Consider the following 27,103-nt stretch of genomic DNA (forward strand, 5'->3'; position numbering starts at 1 on the left):
GTGAATTATAATGGCAAACAACCGCAAAGTCTGCCTCATGCTTATAGATTGAATGGAAGTGTTTGACAAAGTAGTCCCTCAGTTCGTGTTTGGCTTCTTTGGTGTAGAGGAAGCCACATTGTTGAGGAGAGAGGTGAAAAATATTGGTGTTATACTCTGTGCAATTGCATGGAAAGGTGCCATGGGAAGAGTCTGGAAGGTAGTAAAGTGCCTAAACAAAAGATGAGTTGCTGCTCCCTGAACTTGCGTCGAGCTCCATTGGAACAGAACAGGGTGCTGAGGGGAGAGTGACAGACACGAAAAATTAAAATGACAGGTGACTGGAATCTCAGGGTCACGCTCACAAGCTGGATGGTAACGTACCACAAAGTGGTCGTTCAGTCTGGTCCCTCCAGCGTAGAGAGCGCTGCATGGTGAGCGACAAATAGTCTACTCAACTGAAAGCAGGACACACAAACTGCTGCCTCACCCAAGAGGAATGCTTGGTGCTGTGCGATAGACATTAAGAAGCGAGGGAGTAAAAGGACAGGTGTTATATCTCCTGGTGAGCGTGATAAAGACCAGACAGGACAGAGAATTCAACCCCTTTTTATTCCTCTAACTCTGGAAAGATTCAGCAGCCATCAGATCTTGTTAAAAGCAGCAACATCTACACTTTGCACCTGTAAAAGAACAAAGAAAGATGTCAATTAGAAGAGCCAGTGACTATTTACTCACAAAGTTAAAAAATTCACCGCTGGGTTATTGGAGCAATGGCTGGGCCAAGGAGCTAAGGGAAACAGGTACAAACACACGGAACCCTCAGAATGGATTAATGAGAAATATGACAATGGGGAACAAGTGCATCTTGTGCTCAGAGTCTATCAGAGGACAAGATATAGCCAGATACACCACCCAACAGGATTGGCAGTGTAGCGTGATCACAAATACAACTCAAGTTCAGCAGATCCTGCCCTAAGTCAACATCTGGAGACATCCACACTTCCCTGAGGACTAGGGATAAGCAACAGGAGCATTTGAAGTTGTGGCATTTATTACCCTTCGCTGGTGTCCTCAATGCAGTGTGTGTAATGATGGCGTACCCATCGTGCTGTAATGGAGGGAATTCAGGAATGGAGAGGGGAATGGTTAATTTATGGCCAGGGAGATTGATTTAAGTGCGAGGAAGACGAAGGTGGTCTTGCTCACCTCCTGTCTTTGCATTTCCAACTGGTTGAGATGGAAATTTATTATTAGCTGGGGCTGAGTTTATTATTCCAAATAAACCCAGCCCCAGTTAATGCTTTGAGCTCCACCACCCAACCCGACAGCCAGCTTCACAGTTTAACTCACGTAATTATCAAATTTGACGATTTCTTCCTCCAGCTGATCTGTGCCAACTTTATCATCTTCCACCACACACTGGATCTGGAGTTTCTTTATCCCGTAGCCGACTGGTACCAGCTTGGAGCCTCCCCACACCAAGCCATCCATCTGTACCGTGCGCACACACTCCTCCAGTTTCACCATGTCTGTCTCGTCGTCCCACTGCAGAGAACAAGCACCGTGAAACTGCAGCCAACCCACAACCAACCTTGACTGATCAAAACCCATGCCCACCCACTATGAAGCGCTACAATGCAATCACCCATCGGAGCTCCTCAGTACGACTGATCTGTCCTCATGTGGAGCTATCTGGCAGTTTTAGCACCACAACTTGCTTTGAATGAATCTTGATCTGCTGATAAAAACTAAACTCCAGCAGCTGCTTTTTAATTCACCCTTGGGACATGGGCATCGCCAGCATTATTGCCCATCCCTAAAGTTTACTTATTAGTCATAAGCAGGCTCACATTAACACTGCAAAGAAGTTACTGTGAAATTTCCCGAGTCGCCACACTTGGTGCCTGTTTGGGTCTATGTATCTAACCAGCACATCTTTCAGATTGTAGGAGTAAACCAGAGCACCTGGAGAAAACCCACACAGACATGGGGAGAATGTGCAAATTCCACACAGTGACCCAAGCTGGGAATCAAACCTGGGTCCCTGGTGCTGTGCGGCTGCAGTGCTAACAATTGTGCCACCCCTAATTGCTATGACTGTAACACTACATTCTGCAATCTCTCCTTTTCTTTGTCTATATGGCGCACAAGAAACAATACTTTTCACTGTGTGTTAATACAACAATAAATCAAATCATAATCAAAAAATGAGCTTGGGTGTAGCGCAATTAATTTTCACATTCACACTTGCATTTGACTCATGTCCCAGTTACACACATTTCTGTGCAATACGGGTGGTGGAAGTTGCAGGCTGTGTGCTGCAATGTACTGCTGGAGGGGGAACAGATACAAAATAATCTGAAGTGATCGCCTCAACTCTCTCCAAGGGTGGGTGAAGCACAACACCGCCCAGTGCCCACAGCTCTATTACCAAATATCTGATCAATCCCCAAAGTCTGAATGACTAAATTTCATAGCAAAGGGGAGAGAAGGACAGGATCCTGTTGTATGTCCCATCTTTGCAAAACTGTTTAACCCATTCACAAACTCTTGTTTGCCTTTTTTAAAAAATTTATTGGTGAGACATGGGCATCGCTGGCTAGCCAGCATTTATTGCCCATCCCTAGTTGCCCAAGAACAGTTAAGAGTCAACCACATTGCTGTGGCACTGGATCACATGTGGGTCAGACCAGCTAAGGACGGTAGATTTCCTTCTCTAAAGGACATTAATGACCCAGATGGGTTTTTTCCAACAATCGACAATGGTTTTATGGTCATCAGTAGATTCTTAATTCCAGATTTTTTCTTTATTGAATTCAAATTCCACCATCTGCTGTGGCAGGATTCAAACCCGGTCCCCCAGAACATTAGCTGAGTTTCTGGATCAGTAGTCTAGCAATAATCCCACTCGGCCATCGCCTCACTCCTAACAGACAGTTTTTTGGTGTACTGTACTTGTGTCAGCCTGAAAGATTGGCCCAATCAGTCCCACACTCCTGAACTTTGCTCCCGTGTGTATTTGTCTAATTCCATTTTGAACATCACCATGACCCTTGCATTCCAGAACACAACAACACGCTGTGGAAAAAAATAAATTCTCATCCCTCCTCTGGGTACTAACAGCCTTCTGCCCACCAGTGAAAAGAATCCCTTTTTACTGACTCCATTTTGATTTTTTAAACATTTATTCAGATGCGAAGTATTGTTGAAAGAAAGACAGGCTCTGTCTAAGCTTCATGCCTTGCATTCATCAGGATAACTCGAAAGAAATTCCAGAATCGTAACAGTGGAAACAACACTGCACAAGAATAGACTTGGTCAGCAAACATCATACTGAGCAGAGAGGGGTTTCAGGGAAATGGTAACTCATTGTACTCCTGATAAAAGCTCACCCAAAATATTAACTTTCTTTATATGCATGCTGCTTGATCTGCTGAGTATTTATGACATTTCTTGCGTTTTCACTGGTTTCCAGTATCGACAGTGGTTTGTGCTGCTCTGTGCCGTCTGTCGGCTGATTACCAGCATTTCAGATTTGAAAACTTAAACTTGAGAACGACCCTGGAAAAATGACAATCGTTTCTGCTACCCAATTCACCCAGAAACAACCCCCCCACCAATCACAGCCCTTTCCCCCACAATCACAGTCTCTTCCCCCCACCCCCCAACACGCAGACAGATCTCAATAGTGAGCAAGAAATGTGTGCGCGCGCGAGACAGAGTCCCTATTGTCTGTGAAGTGGGAATTGGCAGAAGAGTGGGTTGGTGGGGCTGTGGTCATGTTTGCGTGCACATGCTTGTGTGTGTGCGCGCGCGCGTGCGTGCGTACATGCGCGCGCAAGCGTGTGCATCTAAGCGATTGTGTATGGGGTGAGTGTGTGTGCGTGGATGATAGTGTACGGGGTGAGTGTGCGTGTACGTGTGCACACGCATGGATGAGTGTGTATGCATGTGCACACGTGTGGCTAGATGAAAAGGAGATAACTTACTGGTTTCACATCCAGCAGGATAGAGGACTTGGCGATGAGGGCGGGTTTCTTGGATTTTTTCTCTGCATATTCACGCAACCGTTCCTCCCGAATCCTCTCCTTCTCGGCAGTCTCTTCCTCATCACTGCTTCCAAAGAGATCAATATCATCATCACCATCTTCGTCGGCCACCGGCTGCGTTGTGATGGGATTGATGTGAAAGAGCAACATTTACACAGGGTAAAATCACTGCAGACCAGCACAGTGTGACTTAAACTAGCATCACACCTCTTTCAACATTCATACACCAGTAATGTCAGCCCAGAGTGACAGCTGTACACCAGTACAGGCAGCCAGGGCCTCAAGAGTCACATTTATATACCACCAGGATGGCAGCCAGGGCCCAAGTGACAGACATATGCCAGTAGAGGAAGCCAGAGCCTGAGTGAGTCATACACCAATACAGGCAGCCCAGGGCCTGAGAGTAACATTCATATACCAGTACAGGCAGCCCAGAGCCAGAGTGACGTCATACACCATCAGTACAGGCAGCCCAGAGCCTGAGAGTAACATTCATATAACGGTACAGGCAGCCCAGAACCTGAGTGCCACATCCGTGTATAAAGAATAAAAAACTTACATCTGTATAGCACCTATTAACCTCGTCCCAATAGTGTTTCACAAACAGTGTATTTCTGTAGGAAATGTAGGAGCAAGTTTGCGTACAGCACGCTCCCACAAGCAGTTACATAATAACTAGATAATGGTGAGCGATAGCACTGGTGAGGAGTCTCCCCTCTTCTTCAAACAGTAAGCTGTGATCACAAACTTTATCATCCATTCGAAGGGGCATCTGGGGCTGAGGTTTAATACCTCACCAGAAAAACAGTGACTCGGACTGTGCAGCACTCCTTCAGTATAGGTGTCCGTCTTTATGAGGTGGGCAACCGACAACTCTGGAGCCACAGGGGACTTTTTATGTTCTTATTGGGACAGAAGTGGCTCTGGGGAAATGAAACAGAACTTGCCCCAACCCTGTCCTCCTGATATCCGCGTAAAGCTCACCTTCATAAGACATAGGAGCAGAATTAGGCCACTCAGCCCACCAAGTCTGCTCTGCCATTCAATCATGACTGATACTTTTCTCATCCCCATTCTCCTGGCTTTTCCCCATAACCCCTGATCCCTTTATTAATCAAGATTAATAACCACGGGAACCTTTATCCAGGGACAGGCACTTTCGGAAAGCACAGAGTCAAAGGAAGACGATGATGGGATCTTACCTTGTTGCACGGGGCTGGTGGGCAGATGACAGGCTTGGGGCTGGTTGAGGATTTCTCCAATGTTGACAGGCGAGTCTCCAGCTTTGACAGAGCCAACCGTAGGTCTGCTACCACTAACAAAGGTTGAACAAGTAACAGCATCAAATAAAATGCACACGCATGTACACACATCACCATGAATAATAGAAATTGCTAGATTATTGGAATATGTTTACATTGGTGTCATGTGAAAAGCACGTTGTATTATGGACACAGCACGAGGAGGGGAGGGGGGGCTAAGTACAAAATAAAGTACAATTCGTTCTCTCTTGGGTCATGAAGTGGATGCCTACCTGGAGATGGCTGTAGTTAGCAGACAGGGAGTTGTGTGAAGGGTTTGGTCCAGTGAGGGTTCAGACAGTAGAAGCATTAATAATGGAGGCACATGGATAATCTGCCCGAATTCCAGTTGTACTGAATAAAGGTAAGTAGATCCAAGAGTGAAGCAAAGATTACTGCTGGATTTCTGAGCTTTCCACATTCTGTTCCCCAACTCCCTCTGCAGACAAGCCAGCACATGTACAATGCAGGCAGCCAGGGTATAACCTAGTCAGTAGGCGGCACAGTGGTAGGCACTGCTGCCTCACAGCATCAAGGACCTGGGTTCTATTCCTGGCTCGGGTGACTGTGTGTGGAGTTTGTGCGTTTTCCCCATGTCTGCGTGGGTTTCCTTCAGATGCTCCAGTTTCCTCCCACATTCCAAAGATGTGCAGGTTAGGTGGATTGACCATGCTAAATTGCCTCTTAATATCAGGGGGACTAACTAGGCTAAATCCATAGGGTTATGGAGAAAGGGCCTGAATGGGATTGTGGTCAGTGCAGACTTGATGGGCTGAATGGCGTTTTGCACTGTAGGGATTCTACGATTCAATAAAAGACCACTGCCACGGAACCAAAGCTATAACAGTGAACAGGTGTTATGTAGACAATGAAAAAGCAGACATGAGCATTCCTACTTCTGAGTCTCCATATAATAAAAGGAATGGAGAGGTATTGAAGAGGATGCAAAATAGGATTTACAGACAGGCTGGGGCTCTTTTCCAGAGATAAGACCAGGCTGAGGGTGACCTAATAGGTTAGGAAAGGTCTTGAGAGAGAAAAGATTCATTTGCTGCATGGCCAGATCTGGGACAGTGAGCACAATGTAGTCACCGTTAAAAGGCCTTCATAGCGAAGGGGATTGAATATAAAAGTAGGGAGGTCTTGCTGTATAGGGCATTGGTGAGGCCGCAGCTGGAGTACTGTGTGCAGTTTTGTTTGCCATACTTACGCAAGGATATTTTGGCCTTGGAGGGAGTGCAGAGGAGGTTTACTAGGCTGATGCCGGAGTTGAGGGGATTGAGCTATGAGGAGAGGCTGAATAAACTAGGCTTGTACTCGTTAGAGTTTAGAAGAACGAGGGGAGATCTCATTGAGATGTATAAGATGGTGAATGGGATGGATAGGATAGAGGTGGAGAGGCTCTTCCTGCTCAGAAAGGACAGTAGGACTAGGGGGCACAGCCTCAAGATAAAGGGGGGGGCGGTTTAGAACGGAGTTGAGGAGGAACTTCTTCACTCAAAGAGTGGTGAATCTCTGGAATTCTCTGCCCGTTGAGGTGGTGGAGGCTGCCTCGCTAAATATTTTTAAGATGTGGGTTGATGGGTTTTTGATAAGTGAGGGGATTAAGGGTTATGGGGAGAGGGCGGGAATGTGGAACTGAGACACAACAGATCAGCCATGATCTTATTGAATGGCGAGGCAGGCTCGAGGGGCTGGATGGCCTACTTCTGCTCCTATTTCTTATGTTCTTAAATCCAGCAGAAAATTCAGGAGAAGCGTATCTACCCAGAGATTGCTGAGAATGTGGAACAGAGTCATATAGTACAGAAGAGGCCCTTTGGCCCATCAGTTCTGCACTGACAAACTACCCTAATCTCACTTTCCAGCATTGGCCCGTAGTCTTGAACTTTTACGATATTTCAAGTGCTCTTCCATTTCCTTTTCAATGATTGAGGTTTCCAATCTTTACCACCCTCCCAGACAACACATTCCAGACTCCCACCACTCTCAGTGAAAAAACATTTCCTCAAATCCCCACTAAACCGCCTCCTCTGACTTTAAAATTATGTCCCCTTGTTATATTGACCCTTCAACTGAGAACTGTTTCCTGCTCATCATGTCCACACCCCTCAATCTTATACAATGCGCACACGCACACACAACCTTCTCATCTCTGGAGAAAACAATCCAAGCCTATGCAGTCTCTCTTCAGTGCTCAAATGCTCCATCCTAGGCCACATCCTGATGAACCTCCTCTGCACCCCCTCTAGTGCAATCACATCCTTCCTGTAGCTAGGCAGCCAGAACTGTACACAGTTCTTCAGCTGTGGCCTAGCCAACGCTGTGTTCTGTATTAGCTCCTTGCTGTTACCATCTCCTCCTCCTTTGGTGCTCACTCACTTTGTGTCACTAGTCATGAGTTCTGTGGATCCTTGCATGGCTCATGAGCCCAATCCCAGAAATACACCCCTGACCGCCCACTTGGCAGGTGGTTCCGGGAGGTGGGTTCGGTCCTTGGACTCAAGATTGCTGGCAATTCTTTCTCAGGCCTCCTCTTGCTGTTGGGTGTTCTTAAAGCATTGCGTCCCTTCAATCAGGAGATCCCTCCAGATAGATTTACTCCAAGCAAATGTCTCCAAGACGTTGATGTCAATGTTGCATTTCTCAAGGTAAGCCTTCAGGGTGACTCTGAAGTGCTTCCTTTGTCCTCCTCTTGTTCAGAAGCCTTTCATACCTTCCTTGAGCTGGGCAAAGACGATTTGCTTCGGCAGTGAGGACTCTGACATACTAAGCACACAGCCGACCCAGCAGAATAAGGTTTGGGTGACAGAGGCCTCAATGCTGATGGCTCCTTCATGGATGCTGATGTAGTATATCTGTCCTTCCAGCTGCTAGGTAGAATCCGTCTCAGACAGTCTTGATGGTACCTCTCCAGGACCTTGAGGTGTATGTATTCCAAGTTTCTGAGCCATATGATACAGAGACTCAACACTGACATTCTGCCCTGGAAGATGCTGAGGGAGTGCTGCACGGTCCGAGTCGCTGTTTTTCTGGTGTCTATGCCCCATGATGCCAATGACAAGTCCAAAGAAGGCTTCTACTCCACCCTGGATACTGTACTCTTCAACATTCATCATCCTCTTCAGAGACTTCAACGCCAGGAGTGGAAAGGAAACTATTGGAAAGGAAGGAGTTGGGAATTGCAAATCCAACGGGGTTCTCCTGCTTATCAAATGCACAGAACATCAGCTTGTCATCACTGGCACTAGCACACTAGAACAGGTGGTCAGGAAGGCGAATGGGATGCTGGCCTTCATAGCGAGGGGGATTGAATATAAAAGTAGGGAGGTCTTGCTGCAGCTGTATAGGGCATTGGTGAGGCCGCAGCTGGAGTACTGTGTGCAGTTTTGGGCGCCGCACCTGCGCAAAGATATTTTGGCCTTGGAGGGAGTGCAGAGGAGGTTTACTAGGCTGATACCGGAGTTGAGGGGGTTGAGCTGGATGGCCTACTCCTGCTCCTATTTCTTATGTTCTTATTTTTTTTATGTAGAACACCAGCTTGTCATCTTTCACCAAAAAGACAAGTTCAAGATTTCCTTGAGACATCCACGATCAAAGCACTGGCACAGAATCAACTTCATCACCATCTGATTCCAAGACTAAAAGGATGCCAACATCACCAAAGTGATGAACAGTGAAAGATGAAGAAACAGCACAGGAAAAATTATCAATGTTGAGCAGCTTCAAGAGCCAAGCATCCTAGTGACTTTCCGACAATGTCTTCACCAAAACCTCCAAAGCGTTCATTCTGATGGAATGGAGGAAAGCTGGAAAGAGCTGAAGACAGACATCATCTCAAGCTGTGAAGAAAGCATTGGCTACAAGACCAGGAAACTCCAAGATTGGTTCAACAAGAATAACCACACCATCCAAGACCTCATCAACAAGGGGAGGAAAGCTCTCCACACCTGGCAGAACAACAGAATGGGCAAGGCAAAGAGCTCACCAATCGGCAAAGGCAGAGTTACAACGAAGAACGAGGGAAATCTGGAACCAATGGTGAACTGAGAAAGCTAAGGAGCTGCAACTCCTCACTGATCTCTCTCTCTCTCTCTACCAACCTGCTCTAGGCATGATCAAATCTCTCCCTCCATCAAGATCAGCGGAGAAACCTACCAAACGTGGACTATTTCCCTGGCTGGGGAGCCACCTCTCATTTATGGCAGAGATCCAATATTGAATACAATCAGTGAGCACTGCCTTCAGATAAGTCTTTGAGAACCATGACGTTCGTGCTGACGCCAAGATTCTGCATTGCCCCATTCCTCTTTAGAGCCCTCTGCATCATCCCCATTCCCCTTTATCAGAGCCCTCCGTCTCCCCCTTCCCCTTTATCAGAGCCCTCTGCATCATCCCCCTTCCCCTTTATCAGATCCCTCTGCATCACCCCCCTTCCCCTTTAGCAGATCCCTCTGCATCATCCCCCTTCCCCTTTATCAGAGCCTTCTGCATCTCCCCATTCCCCTTTATCACAGCCCTCTGCATCTCCCCGTTTCCCATTTATCAAAGCCCTCTGCATCTCCCCGTTCCCCTTTATCAGAACCCTCTGCATCTCCCCCTTCCCCTTTATCAGAGCCGTCTGCATCACCCTGTTTCCCCTTTATCAAAGCCCTCTGCATCACCCCCTTCCCCGTTATTAGAGCCCTCTGCATCATCCTATTCCCCTTTATCAGAGCTCCCTGCATCACCACTTTCCCCTTTATCAAAGCCCTATGCATCACTCCCTTCCCCTTTATCAGAGCCCTCTGCATCACCTTCTCTCTCCTATTTAATGATGATGATCCATTGACCAGTGACTATGGTGAAAGAAAGACCCACTTACCCTGATGTAAATTCTGATTCTCCTTCTCTAGACTGGTGACCCGGGCACACAGCTCGACATCTGAACCTTGTACTGCACTCTGAAAGTAGAACATGCAGGAATTAGCCTCACTCAAAGGAGACAGAGCGTGACACCAGGTAGCAGAGAAGCAGAGAGTTAGCCCTTGCTTCCCCCATCTCCCTCCTCCCCCATTGGTAAGAGTTCAAGGAACAGTAGGTGTGTTTTGTCAAGTCTGTTTCCCCTCTGGAAAGTGAGGGCAATTTAAAATGCAACAGCAAACTCTTACCAATGGTGCGAAACAGATAAAAAAGAGTTTGGAACTCCCTTGGAAGCAAGCAGGCAGCACTCTCACACATACACAGCGCAGGCAAGGAAAGGAAACCCAGAAATGTCCACACACTTGATGATTTCTGTAGTTGGTAAGAGAAAGCTGATAAAGGCAACATTTTTCAATAGAAAGCCAGCTGGATGTTCTGTATGTGCAGCGTTCCTTCCTTTTCAGAAAGGGCCCTGAAGCTCCTCTCTACATCATTCTGCCCTTAGAGGTCTATGAGGCTCAAGGACTCTATTCAATAACAAACCAAGCAGACTCACTGGCTTTTGTATTCACGTGAGGGTCAGTGCAGATTGTTCATCACAATGTAACTGTGGATGTTATGTCTATCCGCTAACCTGCTGCCAGGAGTGGGGAACCTGTTTACTGGATGAGAAAAGGGCTCAGTTCCACAATCCAATAGGCACTGTGAGAATGTAGTGCCATTTTAGTGTGAGCAAAGTTGGGTTGGGGTGGGTGTGTATGTGCATGCTGCGCGGCACATACGCACTCCTGTAATGTTTGGGGGGAGAGGGAGAGAATAGGGGGACAACAGAATGTCCACTTTACACTCTGCTGTAATAAAAAGCAAAGGCGAGGAATCAAAGGAAGAACTGTAAGCTTTAAAAATGATTACCACCAAAGATTATCTTAGCCAGTCTGACAGAGGATAGTCATTTCCCTTTGTGGGGGCTTCCTATCCAAGGTAGGCTGTAATATAAGAGCTGGAAGTGGTACTGAACCATAGTCAGATTTCATCTGAGGAACCGCACTGAGTTCTGGGCACACACCCTCATGAAAGATACAAAGTGGGTGAGTGCTCCGAGACTAAAAAAGGGTTAAATTACGAGGGCAGGTTATGAAGGGTAGGTGTGTATTCCCTGGAATGTAGAAGATCGAGGGTGACTGCTTTGGTATGTCTTTACAATTTAACTCCTCAGGGAAATTTCCTTCTTTCCAGCTACAGGTTGAGGATCTTTCTCCCCTCTCTGGTCCCGAGAACACTGTACTCTCAGCCAAGGGGTTCAGGCCTGAGCAAGCTGTGGCTGGCTGCCATAGTGGTCACAGCTGTCATAGGGCACAACTGTCTTATATGGACAGCCCCAGGAAACTCTATGGCAACAAGAAGTTGGGAAATGTCAGAATACAAATAAAAATACAAATGCTGCAAACAAGCAGGCCTGTGCAGCATCTGAATAGAGGAATATGCTCCCATGTTGGCTGTCCACTCAGTGGCCTGTCTATACTGAGACACTCCTCTCATTGTTCCCTTCAGGAGACTATGGATCAGCTTCTCCGCTGAGCACTGGGCTGTCTGCTAGCAGACAGTGAGAACTAAGCTGCCTCTCTACTACAGGCAGCAAGGCTCACCATGATAAACTGGGCTGCACCCTTACCAACGAGTCTACTACTGGGAGCAGAGGAATAGCACACATGAAGAATTGGATCTGGCTGTGGTGGCCATTTAAACGCTTCCTGGAATGGGACACTGCAGTTGATACGGGGAGTGAATGGCTCAGCTCTGCATGCAGCTAGTGCGAGGAATCCACATTTTCTTAAAGAGAAGCCATAATGTGAAAAACCACGCAGAAGATGGGGGAGGCAAGAGAATCTCACAACCAACTCTCAAAGCGGACAAAAGCTGCAGCAACGTACTTACTTTCTGATGATTTACAAGCAAGACATTCTTTTCAGGAAATAAAAACAAACAACAAAGCTTTAGTACCTTGCGAGCAGACATGATTAAAAACCCTTTGTTTCATTTCTCACGCGGTTACAAAAACCAGAAGCACAACCCAGGAACAATCCCACTTTGATTCCCCTTTCACCCAACTGACAAAGGGTGTGTCCACGGGGTCAGCAGCTTGGCTGCTGACGATGATAAGGGAGTACAATAATCCAGTGGTCAGTAAACGCACTAATGTTAACTGCAAGCTGAATGTGGAAGAGATCAACACCATAAAGCACACACAAAAAAGAGGATGGATTATGACAAAGCTGGAGAGGCAGACAGATAGTCTTGTCTATGCAATAGGACCAAAGAGGCATGGAATGGAAAAAACACAATGCTAAGTCAACACAACTCTCTTCAAAATGCAACAATATATATTTTTGATAGTTTACAATGGCAAAACAGGTGGTAAGTATTAATAGTGAGGTTAGTGATGTGCTGGGGTGACAGAGAGAGGTCAGCATGCCATCGAAAATCTAGGTTTGCAATGCCATGGAATCTCACGTGGCTTGTGATGGGCTCGGCGCTATCCCGGACTGCTTCTCTGGGATTACTGTTGGTTTCCCAAATGGATAGGATCTGATCGTGGAAATACATTCACATACTGTACTGTGATCAACTCACAATGCTCTCGCAAGCACCAACTTTCTCCTCCGCAAACTAAAAGGCACTGATCCATCCAGCACCAAAGCAGCAGCATGTTAACACAGAGACCGGGAATCTGAATCAACTTCATTGCTCTTTACCTATTACTTACATCCATTTTCACAGATTTGCTCAAACAATACAGCCCCATTTTAAAAGAGTGATGCCCAGTTAATTGCAACACAAACCTTGGTGTCAATTCAGTGACATTTTAACACTCTGATCTGGAGGTGGGGTTGATTTACTCTTTTTAGTGTGCATTGATCCCCTGTTAGTTTTCAAAAGATTGGCAACTTTTTTTTCTTAAACTAAATGGGGCAACTCTGTTCCCACCGCTTAATGTTTTAAAACACTACGTAAAGGTAAAGCAATTACTTTCACATGACTTTATCTACAAAATACACTATAGTTAACTAGTGGTCCTCTCAAAATGGTCATGTTCACATTGTGGATTTAATCTCTCTCAAAAGGGCTGTAAGGGCCTTTGTGTTGTCTTAATGGGCACTGAAGGGACTGATAAATAGATACTGAAGGCGCTGATAATGGATTGGGTTGGGAGAGGCTTCCTGGCAACTGCTTAGAAACTTCTGCAATTAGAAAGCTCGAACGACACTGATTTTGGTTTGTATTTTTAATTAGTAACACAGCACAGTAACAAACTACTTGGTACAAACATTCTACAACAGTATTGACCCATCACTAGGGCCTCCAGCCTTCCTACCCAGTCAGAGCAAACTCTCTCTCTCTCTCTCATGTACTTGCCCAACTTCCCCCCCACTTTATGCTATTCATCTCAACTTAATCAATATGAAAGTGAGGTCCACACTCTCTGGGTAAAGAAGTTTCTCCAGAATTATTTGTGATTATCTTATATCATCACCCTTAGATTTGGAATCCCACATGTGGAATAACCTTCCCCATATTTTTCCCCAAGTTTATTAGTGTCACAAGTAGACTTACGTTAACATTGCAATGAAGCTACTGTGAAAATCCCCCACATCTACCCCTTCCATAGGAGTGCCCCTTGCTAATTTTAAAGACCTTTATTAGGTTGCCCTTTTTTCTCTATTTTGACCAACTCAGAACATGGTATCCGTATTGCACAGTTGATTGTTGAAGAGAATTCAGATCACAGGGTAGCAGAAGGGGGAAAGGTTAGAGATAACTATTGCAGGCATTTTAATGTTAATGTTTTCCATTCACTTTAAACTCCTGAGATTCTGATGAAGAATGTTGGCTCTGCTCATACCAAAGGTCTTTGCTCAACCTCACGGACATGACTGATTAGGGCACCTTCCAACACAAGCCAGGGCTAAACAATTATCATACAGTAAATCTTAATATACAATCTGTTTCTTACTAATTCTCCCTCCTGTGATTCTCTGAAAATAGTGAATCTTGCTAGGCTTATGATCCCACGGCTTCAAGGTGCTTTCTCTTAGCATTCTTTACACAGTCACTGCACACTTACAGCAGATATACCCTCCAACAGAGTTAATGTGGGAATGTCGGATAATTTCCCCTGTCTAACCTAGAGCAGTGGAGTTCAACCACAGCAGAGAGACAAATGATCCAGACAACATCAGCATGTGGGGAGGGTGAAGTGCTCTGAATTCCTCAGACATGCACTAACCCACAAGGCTATCAGTCAAGTCAAACCCCCCCAAAAATATGCCAATATAAAAATTCCAATTGATAGCCATCTTTTAGAGATTTCCAGAGATAGAATCTTTTATCTAAACAAACCTTTTTCATATGTCATAAACATAACGCAAGAGCGAGTACCTGAGGTGGGAGTTATTGAGGATACTAATGAACCAAGTCTTCACATTATTTCCTCACCATTAACATTAAGCCAGTGGGTTATCTGCATAATTAATCAATTCTGCATAACTATCATGCTGGTGACTTTCAGAACTCTTTCTGAGAAAAGGTCAGGAATAAAGCAGAACGCTTCTATTTTGCTCCAACCGAAGACCAGATGAAAAGGTACAATATTCTAAGTTATATCCTCTAACTTGTCAGCTTAACTCCCTGTTCCCCTCATTATATTTGTCGAGCTCCCCCTTAAATGTATCGATATATTCATCTCAATCACTCCCTGTGACAGCCAGTTCACATTCTCACCACACTTTGGATGAAGTCGTTTTTTAATTCTTATTGGATTTCTGGGTGACTACCTTGTAGGGAAGAGGCCTTAATACAAGAGAAAACATCCTCTCTGAATCCACTCAATCAAAACCTTTCAGAATGTAAACATCTCTTTTAAGCCTTCTTTTCAAAAGAGACGCAATCCTCTCCCGATAGGAATAATCTCACATTCCTCATATAATTTCTATAAATCATTGTATGGCTCTCTAGTGCCTGTATTTTTTAAATATAATATGGCAACCAGTAGTCCAGTTGTGGTCTTGCCAAGGATCAATCAATTCCATAATGTTCATTTAGGTGACTTCATGTATTGTGCCCTTCTTTGTCAAATTAGATGGCATTGATTGATTAAATAAATCTGACAAAACTGAACTTTTACGTTCACTGCTCTGTGAACAAGGTCAGCTTAATAAATCAAACAGAGCCCCATCTAGTGTTAACTTGGCTGCATTCAGAGAGACTAACACACATGCATTACAGACATGAGTACCCAATTCAGATCACAAGGGGGTTCCGTTGAGCCCAAGGATCACTACAGTCCAGACACACATAAAAGTGCAAGCTAGCTCCCTTACGCAGCTCACTAATAGAACTAACTTCACAGAGAGATTTCTCCAGGCATTAACTAAAGCTGAATTTCCCTTGTAATCTGGGAGTTAAATTACTATCTATTACTAGACATGCATACAAGATCTAGAACAAATCTGTTACCCCCAAGGGGTAACTAAGGGCTAAGGGGCTGGAAGATACCATCCCATGTTTATTAATGAACTAAGTCCCAGTCCTTGGTTTGAAAAGAACTACTACACTCTGCTCAGAGGAAGGGTGGGGGGGGGGGAAGTGAACGGCCGGACATATCCAAGAATAGCCATGTCTGGGACATTATTATGAGGTCTGATTCTGAGTATGACAATGTCCAGCTGCTACTTGACTTATCATCTTATCTTATGGGACAGCCCTCGCAATTTTGCCACAAGCCCCCACGTGATAGTAAAAGAGGATTTTGCAAGGTGACCAGGCTGAGGTCAACATAGCCGATGCTGGGTGGTTCATCCAGTTTCCGTCATTTTAGATTATTTTCTTGGCAGTTTCAAACAACTCAGTGGCTTGCTAGGCCATCTCAGTGGGCATTTCAGAGTCATTGCTGTGGATCTGGAGTGAGGATAAGTTATCATGCATGATAAAGCAATGTCTATGAATGTTACTTATATGGACTTCCAAAAGACATTTGATAAAGTTCCTTATAAGAGACTGTTAGTTCAAGTTGAAGCACATAGAACCTATTAACCTGGTTAGAAAATCGATTGAGCAGCAGCAGACAGAGGAGGGATAGCTGGCAAATAGGATGCAACTAGTGACGTCACACAGGTATCTGTGGTATAGCCCCAACTATTCAATGTATTTATTGATGGTTTTAATGATGGGACAAAAAACTACATATTCAAATTTGTTGATGCCACAAAGACAGGCAACAGTCTAAGTTGTCACGACAGAGGTAGAAAATTACAAAGACAATGGGGCAAATGGATTTCAATGTAAGCAAATGTGAGGTCATCCATTTTAGACCTGAAAAGGGTGGAACTAAATGGTGACAACAGCTGAAGTCCAAATAAGGGCCTCCCATTTCAATCAGTTATATCTTTGGAATTCTTTACCTGGATAGCAGTGGGGGTTGGATCGCTTCAAGGCTGACATAGATAGATTTTTGATCTGTGAAGGATTCAAAGGATATTGGGGGGTTGGGGTGGTGGAATCTCAGTCAGGAACATGGAGTTGAGGCCACAATCAGATCAGCCAGGATCTTTTGATTGGGTGGATAGTGATAGCCTTTTTCCTCGGATGGAGAAAGCTAGCACGAGGGGGCATGGCTTTAAATTAAGGGGGGGTAGCTACAGGACGGATGTCAGGGGTAGGTTCTTTACCCAGCGGGTGGTGAGGGATTGGAATGCCCTGCCTGCTGCAGTTGTAAATGCGTCTAGTTTGGGGGCGTTTAAGAGATCTCTGGATAGGTTTATGGACGAAAAGGGATTGGTATAGGCTAGTGGGTCATTGTTTTTGTAACTGGTCGGCGCAACATCGTGGGCCGAAGGGCCTGTTCTGCGCTGTAATGTTCTATGTTCTATGTAGAGCTAGTTGAGGGGCCTAAAGGTCTACTCCCACTCATTTCCTTATCTTGTTATGCATCTTAGATGACAAAATCAGACTGACTCAAGGGTTTAAACTACGAGCAACAATTACACAAAGTTGAAAGGTTATGGGCAAGAAACAGTAAATTTTGTATTATTCGGCATCCACCAACCAGAATTCTCTAGCAACTGGAATCTCTGATGGTTCAAGTTTTTTTTAAGAAAGTGTTCAGATGATGTATCCTTCAAACTAAAAACTAACAATAACAGATTATAAATCTGAAGTTGTTTTTAGGCTTTATACTGAAATTATTGGGTCAGTATTTGTTATTGAGCCTGAACAAAGCTTGACCTTGTTTTAAAAATCTGATCTGATGCTGTGGTGGTTTTACGGCAAAACTCTTACTGTGCTATGACCCTTGCCTGCCCATTTGCCTCCCCTCAAGACAGAGCAACACCTTGTCTTGTGTCCGGAGTAATTTAACTCCTGCTAACAGGAATTTTTGACTCACCAAGCATGTTATTGTATTAGGGTAACAGATAGGGTAGTTCGAGAGAAACCATTTCTGCTGATTGCTTCTTATTCCTGGACTCCCCATAATCTAAAAGTTTGAGTCAGACTTTCCAGGAGTGAAGTTAGGAAACACTGCAACACACAAACGGTGGCAGACGTTTGGGACACTCTGTTGCAAATGGCAACTGATGCTTGATCAACAGATAGTATGATAAAACTGAGATTAATATCTTGGGTTAACAAATTACTAGGGCATATGGGGTTAACTTGAGTACATGGAGTTAGAGTGACAGCATAAACTCAAGGGCTAAATGGCCTCCTCCTGTTCCCATGGACCCCAGGCCTGGTACCTCCCTACAAGAATAATGACGTGAATGCCGGCGCTGGACTGGAGTGGGCACAGTAAGAAGTTTCACAACACCAGGTTAAAGACCAACAGGTTTATTTGCTATCACGAGCTTTTGGAGCGCTGCTCCTTCCTCAGGTGAGTCCTCACCTGATGAAGGTGCAGTGCTCCGAAAGCTCGCGACAACAAATAAACCTGCTGGACTTTAAGCTAGTGCTGTGATTTCTTTGTGTACAAGAATCACATCATATAATGGCTTTTGTTGTGATGTCAAGAGAAGTGTATCACTCCACTCCTTCCATCCACCCACCAGGCATTATCCTGGTATAGCCCGTCTTATATTGCTGCCCAGTTAGTTTAGGGAGTCACAGATGAATGCACAGTGGTGTGCATTTCAGCAATATGAGTGGCTATCATACCCAGGTTTGAGGTCACATGGCTTACTTCTACTCTTATTTCAGAGATGAAGAAACCATTAACAGGTTTAAGTTGAGTGAGACTTTGGCTACAAAGTCAAGGCCCAGTGTCTTATTTTAACTTTATTAGAAGATGAAATTGGTGTTTTATTTTCTTTTATTTAGATGATTCTGTCTCATTACAGATTTGAGGGAAATTTATATCTGTTTGAACACCCAAATCCATTTTTAGCCAGATGTGAAGTTACTAACTTGTGTAGACATTTTAAAACAAAATGCGGTGTGAACACAATTTGAATCATTGCCTAATTTTCTAGCAGTTAAAGGGTTTGAGATAATTCTTGGGGATGTCTTTGTGCACAACTAAGTGGGCATCTCAAGTCTGCGGCCAGGTACGAGGAGCAGGTACTCACTCCGGCCAGTGACTTCTGGATATTCTCCCTGGCTCTGGCAATGTCTCGAAGGATGTTACTCGCTCCGTTCTCCTAGGTAGTGCAGAAAGAATTTAGTCAAAAGCTTGATCTCTGGTCAAACAATAGCAGAAGTATAAAAGTCTGTGGGTTACAGTCACTGGTTCAGGGAGAAAACACAAACCAGCAAAACCAAGAAACGGGTAAGCGCAGAGGACCCGGTTGGCTGAAAGGAAGGTGGACACACACCCGTACCTAATTCACAGGGTAGCAAATACACTACCACACTCCTGGTAAACAGGAACAACTTGTTCACAAATCCCCCAATTCTCAGACCAAGAGATAAGCTCTGGGCAATCTGAGCTGAATCTAGAAGGTGCACTTTTAATCAGAGAATACCTCAGCCCCATCCCCATCTCTTTTTAATGTTGTAATTCCCCCCAAAGACAAAGGCCACTTACGCACAAAGTTAAAACAAGCCCCACCCTGCTCCTCCCAATTCCTCAGCTGCTTAAGCCTCTGAAGCTTACGGTGTAGAGACCCTTGCTGAGTTAACAGATCAGAGTTTATAAAGGAAGGAAGGGAAATCAGCTGTGGGCCTCCCTCGTCTTCCATTCCAGAATGCCTGGCTGCAAGTGAATTTGTGGATGTTAGCTGTGATTACCCCTAGAGTTGAATATCCCATCAGTAGAACCACACATTCACTGGATAAGCAAGCAGCTAACTAAGTGGGAATTGGTCAGTGCCTGCTCAGCAAAGTCTCAGGATGAGGGCAGGCCTGGGGGTGGGAAGGAAAAAAAAAATCACTGATATTCATAAGCCAAAGGCTCAGATCAGTGCTTGATATAATTGTGCTGCAGGGATCCAGGCACCAACTCACTTCCACATCAGATTTTATTTTGACCAGAAACATATCTAGAAGTGTAGAACCTGCCACTATGTTTAAGAGCTTCCATGTTTAGCTACTAGCTAGTGGGAAATTGACACAGGTTACATTTCCCAACACCAGATTTGGAAAACACTCTCTTCTCTCTCACCCAACTACCTCAATTACTCAAGATCCCCCTCAATCAAACCCACCCACTACACTCAACCTTACAACTAAATTCAGAACAGAACACAAGTGAGTTCAACTTATAGCCAAAAGAAAAAATGCTGGAAAATCTCAGCAGGTTTGGCAGCATCTGTAAGGAGAGAAAAGAGCTGACGTTTCGAGTCCAGATGACCCCAAAGCTTTGACAAAGAGTCATCTGGACTCAAAATGTCGGCTCTTTTCTCTCCTTACAGATGTTGCCAGACCTGTTAGGATTTTCCAGCATTTTTTCTTTTGGTTTCAGATTCCAGCATCTGCAGTAATTTGCTTTTATCCAGAGTTTGACTTGTAGGTTTATCTGGAAATGTGGGGCCTGACTCTGTCTTCTTTCCAGGTTCCAGTAACAATCTGTGCAGAACTGCCCCCTTAACCACTTCAGGTTCCAAATCTCAAGGGCTGCCACAGAGTTTGAGCCAGTTGTGCATATCCCATCGGGGCTGGTCAACTTGAAGCCAGCATGCCTCCCTCCCACCCACCAATAGATAACTGCATTAAGTACCGGAACTACATTGGGGCAGAACAGTAAACAGCACAACCCATCGGGTAACACACACACACACACACACACACACACACACAATGTGCACAGTGTGGCTACACACCACACCCTCTCCAAACACCACACTGAGTAACTCCTGACTATACTAGAAGTATGGCACCTGGATTCAAGTAAGCACCCTCCAGCAGCTGTCTCCCGAGTTTCCTCATTTGTTTTCAGCATAGTGCGAGGGTTGGTGAACAAAAAGGATTCAGATGGCCAATTCTACTCCAGCGTTTTTACCATTAAGTCCAGGGCCTGCAAGAGGCTTTGGTAGTGATAGGCCCACCTGCCTCTCTGTAAACTGATTCAAACCTTTTTCCATAAGTTTTGGCATTCCTTCATCAACAATGTCAAAAATCCAGGAATGCACTCACTCACAGCACTGAGAGAAACCTCACCACAGGGACAACAGGAGGTTCAAAAAGGCAGCTTTTCACGATCAAATGGCAATAAACTCTGGCCATATCAGTGACTCCTGAATGAATGAATAATAAATAAAAATGACTCTTCACAGTGTCCGCTCTCATTTTCCATCCATGAAACGACATGTCCAGTCATGGGCTCTGGGATTTTACCCCAGGTGAACCCGGAATCAATTCAGAGACATTGGAACGCACCAACTGGGGGGGTAGATGGTTAAATAACACCTTTTTAAAATTTGACTGTGTTTTGGTGCCACGTGCTCAAGCACGTTCCCTCCTAGTACCGTTTATACAAAACTAAAACTCCAATTCGCATAACAAGACACAGTTGGAAATTATGGTAGGGAGAGCCAGGAAGGGAAAATCCCTCCCGCTACTCATTTCCCTTTCTTCCTACACAATGTTGAGTGTTCAGCAATAAGGCTGGTGGGCTGGGCATAGCAGGAGGAGGCCATTTGGACCTTTGAGCCTGCTCTGCCATTCATTATAATCACGGCTAATCATCCAACTCAATAGCCTGAGCCCTCAGGGATCTCCCAGGTTTGTGGAAAGTTGAAGATGTTCTGGGTATGTTGAGCTCTACTCTCTTCCTGCCTCTTATCACCTACCTATCCAGGGTTGGCTGTACATTGCAGACGACTCCTTTTATTTCAATACTTTTATTTTGTCTGAACAGCGTGGCAGAAACTCGCACAAGATTGAGTCGGAGGCAGATAGCGAGTGCTTAGAAACATTTTCAAGTAATATTAAACAGTATGGATCTAGTCCAATTCGAACAGTGAGCTGTAATATTAAACAGTAGGAATCTAGTCCACTTGGAACAGAGAGCTGGGCTTCCCTCCGGCAAGTGATACATGCGTCCTGTGAGTTAGCCATATATTGTTAGTAGGTGCACAACGTACAGGCAAGAAAGAAAACAATCAGCTATCTCTTGCACAATTAGCAAACACAGCCCAATTCACAGCCCTCATCCCCAATATATCCTATAATAGCTACAAGGGACTCAACATTGCAATGCTGAAATGAGAGGCCAGCACCAAGGTTAAACAGAGCAAATTAACTGTTATTTTTGAGGGCTGGGCACAACACTCCTTACTTTACAGGGCAGCTTTGTCGCCACATTAGCTCGAGGACTAGTCACCTGGAATAAAGGGAAAGGAAAAAGCAAACTTTATCTTTGTGCAATGCATTAGTGTGAATTGTGGAGGATTAGGTGCTCACGTGTCAAGTCTGAATTAACTTTCAAACAAACTTCCATGTTTCTCAAGTTGTGGACATGAACTGATTGAGAAATTCAAATGCAACTAAGATGGATTGTGAATTCATCACATTGTAAAACCAACTGAACTATCCTACAGAAATCTGCAGATAGCAGCAAGTAGCCTGACGACCTTCAGAGCTCTGATTGCAGGTGGGGAGGATCGAGAAACTCCAAATTCCCAATTTTGACCTTTCCAACTCTCTCCTTTAAAATCTAGCTCCTACCAAGCTTTTGATCACCTGTCCTGATATCTCCTTATATGACTCACTGTCAAATACCGTAACATATCCAAGCGCTGGAGAATGCTTTACTAGGTTAAAAAGCACCATAAATGCAAGTTCTTGGTATTTTACATTGAAAGCATTCAGGCTGCTGAATTTTATTTGGGTGACTTCAACAAAGTCAGGCTTGCTGGAGATGAAAAAAGGTTTTGATATGAAATTTAAAAAACAATAAACCTGGGAAAACAGTATTGCGCACAGTCAAATCAGAAAACGTTTGACTGACAGCAAGCAAGGCATTGACTAAATAAGTTAGGTTTATAAAACAATGCTATTCAGATGCGCAGAGGGTTAATAGCAGTGCACTGTAACAAACCTGCGTTGCTGGTGGATTCTGTACTTTGGTGGTGACTGGGCTGTTGAGGCGCATGTAATATTGCATCTCTGCATCATCATACTTGTGCTTATCAAACCAGATCTTTTCCTCTGTCAGAATGTTAACTGCCATGGTGCTGTAACATGGGAAGATAGAAGGGGCACAGTAAGACACTGTTCACAATAGAGAGATACCACCTGCAATGTTTACACAATACACCCCACTGATAACAGACCGAACCAAGAAAAAGTGGTTCATACAAAGATGCCTGGGGACCCGGGTTTGAATCCCACCATGGAAGATGGTGAAATGGCAGATTAAAAAGAAATGATCTGGAATTAAGAATTTACTGATGACCATGAAACCATTGTCGACTGCCAGAAAAACTCACCTGGATCACTAATGTCCTTTAGGTAAGGAAATCTGCCATTCTTACCTGCATGTGATTCCAGAGCCACAGCAATGTGGTTGACTCTCAACTGCCCTCAAGCAACTAGGGATGGGCAACAAATGCTAGCCAGCCAGTGATGACCATGTCCCATGAATGAATAAAAAAATTTGCACACTGTCCCATGTACTTTTTGGTTGCTGCCCCATTCTAACAGAGACTTGGTATTCCTGGACTCAGTGTATCACTGCAGGAGTTAAATAATTATAACACCGTTAGCTCTAAGTGGTTTCTGCATCACATCACTGAATCAAAAAGATGGTGAAATGGGGTAGATAGCTCAGCCCATAGAGTTTCCCCGTTCCACACTGTAACAAAAGCTGACAAGGTCTCTTGAGACCTTCTACCAAAATCCCCACCCTCAGTACAGGAAAATCCAACTTGACCTGGGAGCTACTTTGCTTTGGTTCCACCATGTCCCCACCTTATGGTGCCAACTCATGCTGGTTCTGCAGGAATGGTCTGTGCAAGGATTGGCTACAAGCTAAAATGCCATGCATCACAGTGCCCTTGGTTAAATAAGAGCTCCATTCAGCCTGGAGCCGTAAGAACTAATCCTTTCCAGCCCCTCAACCCACTTCTCCCTTTATAAAGCAGCAAACAGGCAGAAAGAACTAAACTGTTGCTACCAAGAGCAAAACAGAGTCATGCAACATGCAGCTGGTGCACACTGTGATGATCGATGTTCAAAACCAGTGAAGCAAAGTCAAGCCCCTTAGACTATCCCAACAACAGCTTGGAACTTCAAATCTAGGAGTCAGAAACACACCAGCCCACACAGTCCTCACTACCTCCTCCCACACCAACATATATACACACCTCACCATCTCCACACTCTCACAGTTCTCACCACCCTCCTCCCACACCAACACACACACACACACCACACACACCCCCCCCCTCGCCATCTCCACACTCACACAGTCCTCACTACCCCCTCCCACACCAACACACACACATCTCGCCACCTCCACATTCACACAGTCCTCACCATCTCCCCAAACATAAATCCCAAACAACAGTTCAATTCAACCTAGCCACAGCCAAACATTGCAGTAGCTAGGTTATGGGTGGTAGGAAAAGGCAGAGACACATTTATGATTTAAGACTAAGACGCAACATTTCTAGTAATGCGTAGAGTAAAGAGCATCGTAAGCAAGGTTCACTTAATGTAACTGGGATGAAAAGGGCTGGACAAGTCTGAGCGAGGTAAAGACTGGGATTTTCAGGTAGTAGCCCATATCAGAACCTACCAAAGGCCCCTCCCCTACCTCAACGTCACCTTTCTCCTCCTCACGCCACACACACATATCATCTGGCTTAACTATGGGGCTACCTGCTGCCCGGTGGGTTTGTCAGCACAGCAGGGACACTGGAGGTGGTGAGACAGCAGCAATAAGGGGGCACACTATTCATGGGCAATAAGGGCCTAGGCGGTTAAGGGGCATTCCCTACCCAGTAAAGGCGATGGGTTTCATGCTGTAGTGAAGGGCAAGGACATTAACAGCCCTAGGAAGGAAACAGAAATAGCTGAACACATGAGGAAATGGGGACAGATAAATAGAATAGGAGCAGGTAACAGGTTTGAGAATTTTGGCATAGGACACCGAAGGGTGACTGAAAATTGACTGATTTGAATCTTATTTGCATCGAGCATAACAGAGTGGTGGTTGGACAACAAGAGAGAGGATCTGAGGAATGAGATTAACTGGATTGATTGTCAAAAGAGCTGGCACACACTGGATGGGCCTAAAGGTCTCTTACTTTTCTGTATTATTCTGCTTACAGCAGAGATGATGTTATTGAACCACTAATCCAGCGTGTAGATTGACCAGAGGACAGGACTTCAAATCCGACCAATGGCCACCTGAGAATTTTTAATCCCCATTTAAAATCAGAACAACACTGTCAATAGAAGTGAGATTATCATAACAATTCAACTGGCTTACTAATACGCTTTTAGGAAAGGAAATCTACTGTCCTTACTCAGCTTGGCTTAAATGTGGCTCTGATCCCCACACAGCACTCTACTTGCTGGTCAGAGACCCAGCAAAACCTTCAGTGTAACCAAGGTGGGCAATAAGGCCCACACTCCAGGCATGAAAATAAAGCTCAACATACAGGAATGAGCGCCTCAAAGGAATCCAAAATGGCACAGGAATAAACCTTGCACAACTATAAAGCCCCATCCAGTGGTCAATGTAAAACAACTGGGCTTCAATCTCACCAACTCCAATTCAATGTGAGCTGGAAATCAGACTGTTACACCTTACTCTCCCACCTTGTAAAGACATTGCACTATCAGGATCCAGGCTGGGAAATGGCTACGGGAAGAGCAGTAGTGGCCATTAGCTGTAACTCCAGGCTACCTCAGCTCCTTGTACAAAGACTGGAAACTAATAAAAGGCGCCAGCTCACCTTTCACAGAAAGCTTTCACCAATGCACACAACTACCTCTGGATCCCACCTGATATGAGTGAAAGTTTTTATGAACATTATTGGGTCAGAAATGATAACCCAGGACACACCACACACGGGTGAAAGCCCATCTAGGTGTGTGGGCAGCAGGATTTGACTGGGTCAACTGGCCAACTGCATAGCAGGCCAGATTAACCAATGGCAGAAGTGATGCCACCCAGGAAGAATTTCTAACCCTTTAACTTCACAGAGCAAACCAGCTTCACAAAGATTTGGCGAACAAAATCAGAACCAACGCATGCTGAAGAACAGCTCGAAAATAAAAGACAATTTGCTGGAAACACTACAGAAGTACAATGAAAGGTTAGGGTGTATTCAATATGATTCAAGCCTACTTATCCTGGAGCCTGGGACAACGTGGTGCAGGAGCAGGTCTCTTCAGTGGCAGTGTCTGTGTGGAATCTGCCATAGGCTTCTGGCTCTTATTGGCAGCTCTCCATGTTCTGGCAAGGTGGTAGCGTAACTCAGCAGCATCATAAGTGGGTTTACTGAACCACACCAGTTCACTGCCCTCATCAACAAAATGGCGAGCAACTGCCATAGGATCTTCACCTGCTGTGGGCAGCAGGAGGGGTTTGGCCCTATGATGGGCATGAGCGAGATTGGTGACAGGGGGTCCCTGTCCTTTGGCCTGGGGTGGGTCTGCGTGCTCTGTGCCTGAGCCGCCATATAACATCTCGTGGTAAAGTCGCTCGGCATCATCATACAGCGGCTTTTCCAGCCAAACCTTGAGTGTTAATGGGCACTGGCTGGCACTTGGGAACATGCCATTGACCGGCAGGTTGGTGTCTCCACCACTACGGAACCCAGGAGTTATGGGGGTGGCAGGGGTAGCACTGATGTAGCCTTCATCAGGAGTGGTCCACAACTTTGGAAGAGCAGTAACTGCGGAAGCTGGGATGGGGAGAGAGCGTGGGACGTCACGTGCCTGTGACCGCACAATGAACAGGCACTCAGCCTCATCAAAAGTGTTCTTGTTGACCCAGACACCAAGCACCAACTGACAGCAGGCAACAAGGGGCCGTGTCTCACGGCCGGGTGTGGCACCCCCTCCCGCTGGTCTAGTTCTGGTTGCTGGGTGAGCAGCATCCTTCACCAGGACTGAGTCAGGAACTAAGGGCAGCCCTGCCACCTCTAGCCGATGTGCATCCGCCACCTCTTCTGGCGGGGCACGTGGCGAGCGCTTCCTCCGTCTCTTCTTCCCCGCCTCTTGCTCCTGTCGCTCTTCCTCCCCAGCCAGTGGCCAGGCACACTGTGCCAATTCAGTCTCCTGGGCAGCCTGTGCCATGGCAGCAGCAGAGGCTTCCTGGCCCTCATAGAACAGTCTCTCTGCCTCGTCGAACTTGCATTTGTCCATCCAGATGGTCTCCAGGAGGTAGGGGTGCTTCCGGATCCTCATCCTCTGCAGCATGCA

At 45.4% G+C, this 27,103-nt stretch overlaps 1 protein-coding gene across 1 annotated transcript; it reads right to left on the reverse strand.

The window, feature by feature from the left end:
• Positions 1-572: 572 nt before the first annotated feature.
• On the reverse strand, positions 573-27,103 carry LOC145337927 (uncharacterized). Its single transcript, XM_080182711.1, has 10 exons — positions 26,025-27,103; positions 22,764-22,899; positions 18,853-18,924; positions 12,746-12,820; positions 12,170-12,196; positions 10,197-10,275; positions 5,244-5,346; positions 3,972-4,170; positions 1,333-1,527; positions 573-662 (listed from the first exon to the last, which is right to left on the reverse strand). Exons 1-10 carry the CDS (start codon positions 27,098-27,100, stop codon positions 624-626), a joined length of 2,001 nt encoding a protein of 666 aa, XP_080038837.1. The 5' UTR covers positions 27,101-27,103; the 3' UTR covers positions 573-623.

Source organism: Carcharhinus amblyrhynchos, unplaced genomic scaffold (genome assembly GCF_965287045.1).
Source record: "Carcharhinus amblyrhynchos unplaced genomic scaffold, sCarAmb.v2.hapA scaffold_81, whole genome shotgun sequence".
Lineage (NCBI taxonomy): Eukaryota > Metazoa > Chordata > Chondrichthyes > Carcharhiniformes > Carcharhinidae > Carcharhinus > Carcharhinus amblyrhynchos.